The 11676-nt window shown below is 37.8% G+C and overlaps 1 protein-coding gene across 1 annotated transcript in view; it reads left to right on the forward strand.

Annotated features, from left to right (window-relative positions):
* Positions 1-10745, forward strand: part of TTC21B (tetratricopeptide repeat domain 21B) — a 77108-nt gene extending 66363 nt beyond the window's left edge. The window contains exons 27-29 of the mRNA XM_080797956.1: positions 4953-5073; positions 8913-8980; positions 10192-10745. Of these exons, the coding sequence (XP_080654082.1) occupies positions 4953-5073; positions 8913-8980; positions 10192-10269 (267 nt within the window). The 3' untranslated portion in view covers positions 10270-10745. The remainder of the gene's footprint in view (positions 1-4952; positions 5074-8912; positions 8981-10191) is intronic.
* The last annotated feature ends 931 nt before the right edge of the window (positions 10746-11676 follow it).

Here is an 11676-nt window from a genome sequence, read left to right on the forward strand (position 1 = left end):
AAGCAGGCTCCCTGCGGAGCAAGGAGCCTGATGTGGGATTCGATCCCAGGATGCTGGGATCATGACCTGAGCCGAAGGCAGCTGCTTAACCAACTGAGACACCCAAGCATCCCTTATGAATAGGTTTTGAAAAATCTAAACATCATGCAAGGAAAACAAAACAAAAATAAACTTTTGGGATTACACCAGAATAAAAAGCTCATGCACAGAGAAGGAAACCATCAACAAAACAAAAAGGCAACTTATACGTGGGAGAAGATATTTTCAATGATATATTTGATAAGAGATTACTATCCAAAGGTACAGAGAAATTGTACAACTCAACACCAAAAAACCCCCACATATAATCCAATTCAAAAATGGGCAGAGGACTTGAATAGACATTTTTCTAAGGAAGACCTACAGGTGGTCAGTAGACATGATGCTCAACATTACTAACCATCAGGGAAATGCAAATCAAAACCACAATGAATATTACTTTATACTTGTCACAATGGCTAGAATCGAAAATAACAAGTGTTGGCAAGTATGTAGAGATAAGGAAACTCTTGTGCACTGTTTGTGGGAATGTGTATTGAAGCAGTAACTATGGAAAACAGTATGGACATTCCCCCAAAATTAAAAGTAGAAATACCATGTGATCCAATAATTCCACTACTGGGTATTTACCCAAAGAAAATGGAAGTACTAATTCAAAAAGACATATGCATTCCCATGTTTATTGGAGCATTATTTACAATAGCTGAGATATAGAAGCAACCCAAATGAAGGGCACCTGGGTGACTGAGTCAGCTAAGCATCCAACTCTTGATTTTGGCTCAGGTCATGATCTTAGGGTCATGAGATCAAGCCCCATGTCAGGCTCCATGTTTAGCAGGGAGTCTGCTTCTCTTTATTTCCCCCCGCCCCCAGACCCTCTGTCCCTCCGCTACTCATGTTCTCTCCCCACGCCCATCTCTCCCATGCTCTCAATTAATAAATCTTCAGAAAAAAAAAAGAAGTGACCCAAGTGTACACCGATAGATGAATGAGTAAAGAAGATATGGCCCATATATATACAATGACATATTATTCAGCCATAAAACAGAATGAGTCCTTGCCATTTGTGACACCATGCATGGATGGACCTAGAGGCTATTAAGCTAAGTGAAATAAGTCAGACAGAGAAAGACACCATATGATTCCACTTACCTGTGGAATCTAAACAAATGAGAAAAAAAAAAAAAAAAAAGAACCAGACTCATAAATTCAAAGAACAAACTAATGGTTGCCAGAGGGCTCAGGAGTAGGATGGGCAAAATGGGTGAAGAGAAATGGGAGATACAGACTTCTAGTTACGGGGTAAGTCTTGGGGACGAAAGGTACAGCGTTGGGAATATGTGATACTGTAAGAGCATTGTGTGGTGACAGATGGGAGCTACATTTGTGATGAGCATAACACAAGGTATAGACTTGTTAAATCACTCTGTTGTACACCTAAAATTAATGTAACATTATGGGTCAACTATACTTCCATAAAAAAAAGGAAAAAGGAAAATGTAAGCTGCCAGACGGCTGACCCTTACATGCCTACTCTAGGGTTGAGCGAGATTACGTGGGAATTAAGGTTTCCGTGCAGACAGAATTTCAGTTTGCCAGAACACTGACAGCGTATATTGCACGGTTGAACACGATGGCTACTTGAGAGGCGCCAGTTTGGCTGATCAGATATGTCAATATTGGAAGCATGAGATTCAGGAACTAGAGCTTAGAAACCTTGAATTGTATAATTAAAAGATGGAGATCATCCAGATCTGGGATAGAAATGTACAAGATGATACCAGACCATCTTGTCATACCAGATGGCAAGGAAGCTATCGGAGATGATTAGAGTCACGTCAAGGACTCAGGAGCCAACTTGAAGACACTCACACTAGCCCAAGTTGGAACACGTTAACTATCAGTAAGAATAGTAACTGCAGTGGATTGAAACGCACAGAATAAGTTTAAATCCACAAGTTTACAGAGGTCCAAAAAAGAAAAAAAAATCAAAAACCTAATTGTTCACCACTGAAATGTGCTGGTGAACTGTCATTTCTAAAGCCAGCAAATAAAGGGAGGGCATTAAGCACTTACCTTGCCTTTTCTGTGTAAACTATACTACTGGGTAACAGTACAGCATAAAAGAAGACATTTCTCATAATAGATGTTTTCCAGCTAATAAATGAAGAGAGAGTGATAGACTATCACTGTTTTCCATCCCTGATAAATTAGTGTATGGATATAACATCAAAAAAAGAGATCTTAATATTATGTGCCCACTGGGGGAAGAACGCAACTCAAACCCTCACTTCGGGTCCAGAATTTAAAAGGGCACTTTAAGTGTCAGGAATGATCTTTGGCAGCTGGTGCTACTAAAACAATGTCCTCTAAACCGGGTGCCTTATAAACAGCAGAAATGGATTCCTCCCAGTTCTAAGGCTGGAGGTCTGAGATCAGTGTGCAGCCTGGTTCAGTTCTGGTGAGGGCTCTCTTCCAGGTTGCAGACCACCAGCTTTTTGTTCTATCCTCACATGGTGGAAGGAGAGGGCGAAAGAACTGGCTGGGGCCTCTTTTTTTTTTAATCTGTTAGCATTCATCGAATTTTTTTTTTTTTAATTTCTTTTCAGTGTAACAGAATTCATTGTTTATGCACCACACCCAGTGCTCCATGCAGTACGTGCCCTCCATAATACCCACCACCTGGCTCCCCCCAACCTTCCACCCCCCCACCCCTTCAAAACCCTCAGATTGTTTTTCAGAGTCCATAGTCCCTCATGGTTCATCTCCCCTTCCAATTTCCCTCAACTCCCTTCTCTTCTCCATCTCTCTATGTCCTCCATGTTATTTGTTATGCTCCACAAATAAGTGAAACCATATGATAATTGACTCTCTCTGCTTGACTTATTTCACTCAGCATAATCTCTTCCAGTCCCATCCATGTTGATACAAAAGTTGGGTATTCATCCTTTCTAATGGAAGCTCTACTTCTACTCACCCCATATGCACTACTCCATAGTGCATATGGACCACATCTTCCTTATCCATTCTTCCTTTGAAGGGCATCTTGGTTCTTTCCACAGTTCGGCGACCGTGGCCATTGCTGCTGTAAACATTGGGGTACAGATGGCCCTTCTTTTCACTACATCTGTATCTTTGGGGTAAATACCCAGTAGTGCAATTGCAGGGTCACAGGGAAGCTCTATTTTTAATTTCTTAAAGAATCTTCATGCTGTTCTCCAAAATGGCTCCACCAACTTGCATTCCCACCAACAGTGTAAGAGGGTTCCCCTTTCTCCACATCCTCTCCGACACACGTTTCCTGTCTTGCTAATTTTGTGGGGCCTCTTTTATAAGGACACCAGTCCCTCTCATGAGAGCTCCATCCTTGTGACCTAGTTTTCTCACAAAGATCCCTTCTCCTAGTACCATCACACTGGAGCTGAAGGTTTCAGTATATGAATTTTTTAAACATCCAGTCCACTATAGATAAATAATCATTTTATCAAGATTATTGTAGATTATTATAAGTTACAACAAAAGATTATTATGATAAATAATGCAATATTTTTTAAACCAAAATATCAAATGTTAACCTAAATAGCATCTGACAGTGCTGTGCTGAGCGGTATTGAAGCCTGAAACAAAAGGGAAAACGTATGCCTCCATATCCATGTTTTTATGTATTTTTCAGTGGGTTATGATTTTAATGAAAATATTATTGACATATTTACTCCCATTAAAGCCAGGAAAATAAAATAACAAATTTTGTTTGGTTATAAAGAAATACCCAAAATGTGAGTGTCAGTATTGCCATTTTTCAATTTGATTTGTAAAAATGTTTGGGGAAAAAATTAGCAATTAAAAGAAATCACAGAAACGTGCATACAGAGTTGTACATTTTTCCTTTTGCCTCAGACTCCAGTGTGGCCCGGCAGGGCGCTGCCCTATGCAGTCCTTTCACCTCTCTCCCCAAAGATCGAAATCAAATTTAAACCTCTAGATCTAATTACAACTTCCAGATATCGGTGACATATGAATACATCACATAAGCACCACGAGGATGCACGCAACCGAATCTGGGCTGTGACAAACTCGAGAATAAAAATTCTTGTTTGCCACATTAAACTGCAAAGACAGAGAGAGAGAGAGAGATGGAAGGGAAACCTCTAAATCAAATAAAGTTGAAAGACATTTCAGCCAGTCACAACATGAGGGCCTTGCTGGGCTCATCATCCTAACAAACTAAAAACAAAACAAAATTATACTGAGACCATTTGAAATTTGAGTAATGACTGGATATTTAGTAATACCATGGAGTTGTTACATTTTAGGTATGATAAACTGTGGTTCTGTTTAAAGGAAATCCTTATATTTAAAGAAGCATCCTAAAATATTGATGAATGAGATGCTACGGTATCTGAGGATTTTTTATTCGCTAATACAGAAGGACAAGTATGGGGGGTAGAGGTTAAAACAGTATTAGTCATGATTTAATTGTTGAAGATACAGATTCCTGGTGTTCATTATACTGTTAATTTTAACTTGAAATTATTTATAATAAAAACTGTATATGTATATGTATAAAATACACATTCCCTTGCTCTCCCTTAAAAATCCTGACTCAGGGGGCAGTGGGACTTGGGCTTGATCAGAATCTTGTATTAAGTCCCATAGATGGTTTGATTGCATAACCAAGGTGATGGACACTGGGGAGGGTATGTACTATGGTGAGCACTGTGAATTGTGTTAAGACTGATAAATCACAGACCTGTACCCTGAAACAAATAATACATTATATGTTAATTAAAAAAAAAAAGAAAAACATTGTTTTATGTGCCAATTAAATGAGTTAATGTGGTCGGCCTCTACAGTCCTTAAGCACCCCGTAAAATCAGTTTTAATCTATTGATACATCTTCCATTTTCCTTCAGTCTTGCTGCAAAGCTTATGAATATATGGGGTACATTATGGAAAAGGAGCAAGCATATACAGATGCTGCCTTAAACTATGAGATGGCGTGGAAACATGGCAATCAGACAAATCCAGCAGTCGGTGAGTTTAACAAACTAGATACGAGGTTTTCACTGGAAACTTGGGTTCTATTTGTAAATCTTCATTTAAATGCATCTGATTTATTTTTTTTTAATTTTTAATTTTTTAAATTTCTTTTCAGTGTACCCGATTTCATTATTTATGCACCACACCCAGTGCTCCATGCAATACGTACCCTCCAGAATACCCACCACCAGGCTCACCTGGCTTCCCACCCCCCACCCCTTCAAAACCCTCAGATTGTTTTTCAGAGTCCATAGTCTCTCATGGTTCATCTCCCCCTCCAATTTCCTTCAACTCCCTTTTTAAGAATAAAATAAACATTAAGAGCCAACTTCCTTATCAGCCCTTCTGAAAAATAAATTTTCTATTCGTAATAGATTATTAACTTAATAGTTATTAAGTGTAATTTCCTGAGATTCAACTGGTCCTCAGTCACCTTAAAGGGCATCTAATCTAATTCTGCCCCTTTCTCTCCCTTAACCTTCTGCCATTTCCAAATGGTAATGCTGCAGGGGGAAAAGTGTTCCCATGTCAGGTCAGTTAGGAAGACATTTAATTAAATCAAGGTCCACAGGTTTCTTTGCTGCAGGACTTCTCTATGCCTTTATACACTAATGTATATTGTGATAGATATCACAGATGGGACATGTTTCCCACGATAGTATGACCATGGACATTTTTTTCCCCTGAGCACCTAGAAACATCAATTTGTTCCAGTGATAGACTCAAGGAATGTGGTCTCCAACATTCCTACCAGATAGGCAGCACCTGGAATATGCTGAGTGACTAGCCTCCCCCCACATTGTGAGGGAGCCCATCCCTATATTTTCCCTTTCTTTGTACTGAGCTGAAATATGCTGCATTGAAACTGGCCAGGTCTCCTCTCTGCAGCAACCCACAGAGTCCTCCCTTCCTACACGTGTGGCACTCTAATTCAGCTTTCTGTCCTGTTTCTTTGAACGCATTTCTCAAACTATCTCGGTTACTCGCCCATTCTTCCTGAGACTTGCTTCCAAATCTTTCACCCTCCTTGTTGCTGGAAACTCTAAAATAGTGCTTCCCAATCTGTGCTTTGGAATACTTGGTGAGATATTAATAGTTATTTCTTTACAAAGAAGAAAAAGTGGAAAAGAGAGTTGAGTATGAGGAGATTAGATTTCATGGCCAAATGAGTTTGGAAAAGGCTGTTCTACTGGTCTCTGCCCCTCCTGACCTGTTTGTGCCAGAAATGAACAAGTTCTTAAGTATAATTTAAGATCTAATTATACGTATAATCAAGCTTTTTTTTATTAGGCATTTTAGTAGTTGTTAACTCAGCCTTAAGGTATCATCCGTCTTTAGCAGCCACGTCATGGTGTGGACTCAGATTTAATTTGCAATCGACTAGGTCATGTTTACATTAACTACTGTTAGCTCAGGACTTCCCCCGCTGTATATTTTCTGGAGTCTGTGATTTTACTAGACTTGTATAGGGCACAGGAACTAATACAGTACCATTTGTTGATGGTAGTTTTCCTTCTCAAGTATCATGTATCCTATAGAATCAGGTCAGCTTGTAAAATGAAAATTCCTTAAATGCCTTTAAAATATATGCAATTTTGACACTTCATTCCATAGAAGGTATATATACATTTAGAAGTTAAATTACTTAAACAATCTATTCCTGGAAGACTTCCCAACAAATACAGAGATTCTAGCTCATTAGTTCTTCCATTGTGCCATCTGTGTATTTTATAGATGGTTGTGTCAATTTCCCCAAATTCTCATTGGTAAGTTTTCTCTGAGGCTGTCAGTGTATTCTTTAGCTTCTTCCTTAAGGTGGTCATTGCATCTAACATCTGCAGTTGCCTGGCCAAGTTAACAGTGCATTTCACTTTTTCAGTTGTCAGGAAACCCTTCAAATCATGGTCATGTTCTTTCCGTAAGATTCAGGCTTGAGTTACTGTCATTGTGAGAAGCACCAGGAACGGAGAGCCAGGAAGAAAACACCTCCACGTCTGCCTCTCTGCACCCATTCTTGGGACACGTGACACCCATTAGATTGTTCACAGGTTTCATGCTCCTCTCTCTTCTCCCCTCCTCTGCTATCTTTCTCTCCTGATTACATAGTGTTGAATTTTTATAAACTTGACAGGTGTAATGTGGCTGCAGTGTATATTTTCTTTACCATTTCTGGCCCTTTATTTCCTCTCTCAGATTTTTTGGACAAGATGATCTATCAGGTTTCTTCCAACATTAAAACTTTGTGCTTCCAATTTAGTATTGACTAAATTGCTAATATATGTGTGGCACTCTAAAACTTTTAAAAGCATTTCACAAGTATCTCATTAGATCTTAAAATCGCAGTAAGAGTTGGATTGGGGGTCCGATGAAGAAACTTGAAATTGACAGCTCACCTGACTTGCTGAGGTCTCCAGGCTAGTCAGGAAGCCAGAAACCAAAACCAAAATCCAGGTTTTTTGGCTCTAGTTTCTGTGTAAAGTATGATTGGCGTGACATAACATCTTAAATTGTTTTCCTTTTTAAATGTCACCAACTTTATTTTTAGCCAGTTTTACAATTCCTTTGTTATGATACCAAGTTTAACTCTTTGAAACTTACTGTTTTCATCTTTGACAGTTTTATTGGCATGTATGTTTGTGTGTATTTATATCAAATATTATGAACTTTAGATAATTCCTCTTTATTTCATTTTACTACCTATGATTACATTAGCCGGTAATTCTTTTCAAATACTTGTTTGAAATTTAAAAAAAAAAAAATGCTTTGGTACTTTTATTAGGGCCCAAGAGCAGCATTCAAATTTCCCTAATTTATATTTGTAAGAGGTAAAGTGAAGTGCTGAATTTATGAAATACATATTATTTTACATAGTGATATATCATTTCGCATTTGTGGAGTACAATGCCACTGTTAATTTCTTATCTCCTACTGTTGGCTAACTCTCATGGCGTTCTTATAGAAAAACAGCAATCCTTTAAGAATGTCTTAAAACCTTATTTTAAATGTCAGTGTTTGAAACATGACATTTCAGTATAGTACTTGTGATAATTGTTACGAATGGTTGATGTGGGATGTCTGACGACTGCTCTCCCCTCTTCTGGCCGGCTCTCCTAACTGCTCAGCCCTGTCATGTTGTACTCTGGGTCTTTCCAATTCCTGTGGCTCCCACCACTGCCTTTTATCTGAGCAGTTTCCTCTGCCTAAAAGTGTTCCTGCATCCGTTGCCTTGGCCCAGTCCAAGCCTCATCCTTCAGATTGCAAGCATTGCCTGATACCCGTCCCCTCCCCATCCACATTTCTTTTTCGAAGTGTCTTGGCCCCTGTCTTTCTTGCATACCATTTATCTCACTTTTGAAAGTGGTAATTTACTCATGTAATTATTTAAATAACCTCCTTTATTTCCTAATAGAGTGTAAACCCCCTGCCTGCAGGAACAGTGTGCCTCACATGTTAAAAGCTAAATAAATCCATGCTGTATAAATGGATAGCTGTGGTATCCTTCACTGTCCAGCGATGAGTCTGTACTATAATCGGAAATAAATGGGGCAGTGTTAGTAAGTTACAGAAGCTACTCTCGCAGGATGGCAGTCTTCTCACCCACCAGGATATTCACTGCAGTCCTTTTTCCGGCTCCATTTTCCTTTGTACCTGTTCTACCTTCATGTGGCTCCACCTTCCATCAGCCCCTCATTTCCCTCTCCTAGTGTGTTCACCAGCCTTCGTTTAGGCTTCTCCAGTGAGTAAGCAAACAAAGGAGGCAACAACAAAGGTAGTGCTAGCAGTGCACTCTGTACATAGTACTGATCATTATGGGTTTTTTTTTGTCTTAACAGGATACAAATTGGCATTTAATTACTTAAAAGCAAAAAGATATGTGGATGCCATTGACGTGTGTCACCAGGTAACACTGCAGATTAGATTTCTTTAAATTTTTCAGCTGCTGAATGTCCTACTTTTAGTTCATCTCAAGATATACATGAACAGAGGTAGAGGATGTTGTGTTTTGGTTAAACGACTCATCGAATACATCTAGAGGAGATTACCACCTTTCCAGTTTAGAAAATGACAAAGTCTACTTAAATCAAACGTGTTTTTAATTGGGGTTCCTGTAATAAAATGTTTCTGTCACGTTAAAGACAGAAGGTAGAGGAGAAGCATGTGAAATGAAACTACTGATTCTCCAGGCCGCTGTTCTGAATGAAGTTCTTGTGAATATGTCCAAGTCTGGCTGGTAGAGAATTCAGGTTTATAAATTAGAGATAAGAAGTATTTCTGTTATTTAGAAGTCATTTGATTACATTTCTGTAAGATCCCTAACTACATGATCCCTTACTAAAGTGACAAATATTTAAGTTGCACTTCTAGAATTTGTAGTTTCTTTATATATACGTTGTCTCATTGATATATAAGGCATTGCCCCATTGTTCCAAATAAGGCATTATATTGACTATTGTTAGGAGCTCCAAGAAAAGCTCCTAAGAAGAGAATTATGTAATGTCTCCTATCCCAGATTGCTGTATCAGCATCATTATAGTGAATACTTGGCTTCGGTGATTGCTATTGATTACTGAAGCTCTCTGTGGGGCAGTATTTCACATTAAGGTTAAGGTTTTGCATTAATGTAATGTTATACATTAGAATCATTTGTGGAATTCTTTTAAAAATATCTCTCTCCCAACTCCTAGACTCCGTAGACCTGGAAATTTGTATGTTTCCAAAATCCCTCCAGGTAAATCTGATGTGTGCTCCTGGTGAAAAATAACTCTCTGTAAGGGTTCTTTCAAGTATCATATGACTAGTTTTCTAAATATTCAAAATCATTGATGCATACTTGTTTTTTGCAACTGATTATTAAGGAAGTAATTATATTTGTTGTATTTCTCACATGTATTTGTATTCTATTTTTGTCATCTGATTACTGTTTACTATGAGTTATGTCACATTTCAGATGTCACCTTTAAGAAATGTTGTTTATATTTGTAATATTAATACAATGAAATCTCAACTGTAATGCTCATTTCCAGTAAGTTTTATAGCTCTCCAGTTCTCAGTAATCAATTACAAGTTCTTATGCTTTTGTTCTGGTTTTTGTTTTTGTTTTTGTTTTTGCAGGTTCTTGAAGCACATCCAACTTATCCAAAAATCAGGAAGGATATACTTGATAAGGCCCGTATATCTTTGAGGCCTTGAAAAGTATTTTAATTTCGTTTGCTGGTTATGCAGGAAATGAAAGGCATCAGTTCTTATAGTTCAGAATAGATTTGAGCTAAAACTTTGTAACAGAAGCATACTTTTCTTTCTCCAGCAGAGGCTGCTATTGTATATAGAGAGAAATGCTAAGTTAAATGGATGGGTTTCTGATGGAGAAAGGCAACGGGAGCTGGTTTATTTGATTGACTTTCTTGATTAGGAACAGATTTGGTGTCTCAGTGGTAAAGATTATAACCCATTTCTATAAAGAATCTTCTGTTAAATATGAGGTAATTAAGTATCCTATATCTTTTCTAAGGCATATTAAGTTGTTCATTTCAGGAAATATATTTAAAATGCTGTTGTTCTTTGTTAAATTTTTTTTGTAACATTCTCTGTTGTTTCAAAGGATTGAGAAAATTTTCTTGTAAATAATTTATGAAAAAGTATATTTTAATAAAAAGTTTATAAATTTACGGTTTGTATTGTTCTTGGAACTCAAAAGACATGGTAAGTTTTGCAAATACAAGGTAAGCCCCCTAAACAATTTGCACTGTTAATGAGTACTTGGAATATGTGACATTCCTAGAAAAATCTTTTTGGAAAAATGTAAAGAATGTGAGCTTCCATTCCCTTTGTTGAACTCGTTCTTTCTGCTTTCAGTGCCAGTGTGATCTTAAGAAATAATCTGGATGTGAAATCTGTTAAAATAGGTAAACTCTTGTAACAATAATTCACCTTAGCCTGAAGACTAGTTATCTTGATGTCACTTCAGATACTGTAACATCTGGCAGGGAATGGTGACAGAATAGTTCTGGTCAGCAGGGACTCACCAGGCATACCCTGTGAAAGCAGCTGCCTCCCTTACCGTGCCTACCACCCTCTAGCTTAGCGGTTCTCAGCCTTTCGCGTTAAAATTAACCTAATCTTAATAAACGCAAATTTTAGCATTATTTCTGACTTGTTGTATACATCTTTTCTGTTGTCTTTAAAAATACCATAAGCAGGGTCTACTGTTTCATTTGCATTTCCAATAAATAGAGTATTTTTAAGTTGTCTGTTGCTTTTAAGTGTCCTATGTTTATTTTTTTGAGCTATATTCTCTTGTTTTTGACTACTTCTGCAGTTTTCCAAAGTCCTTTTAATTCCCTTTGTACATCATAAAATTCTAATCATTCTTCTTTTTCACCTACCTTATTTATAGCATTTCATGAAAATATTTAAGAGCATTTATGAAGCATTTCATATCTGTTAGAACACTTTCACATGTCTTATTACAGTTGGTCACCAGGACCCTAGAATATAGGTATCATTATCCCTGTTTATAATTCTGGAACTGCAGCAGGTTAGCTCTTTCTTTGCAATTCAGCCTGAATGGATATTGTTAAGGATATTATGTAAGAGTAC

This window comes from Martes martes (assembly GCF_963455335.1).
Source record: "Martes martes genome assembly, chromosome: 3".
NCBI classification, from domain to species: Eukaryota; Metazoa; Chordata; class Mammalia; order Carnivora; family Mustelidae; genus Martes; species Martes martes.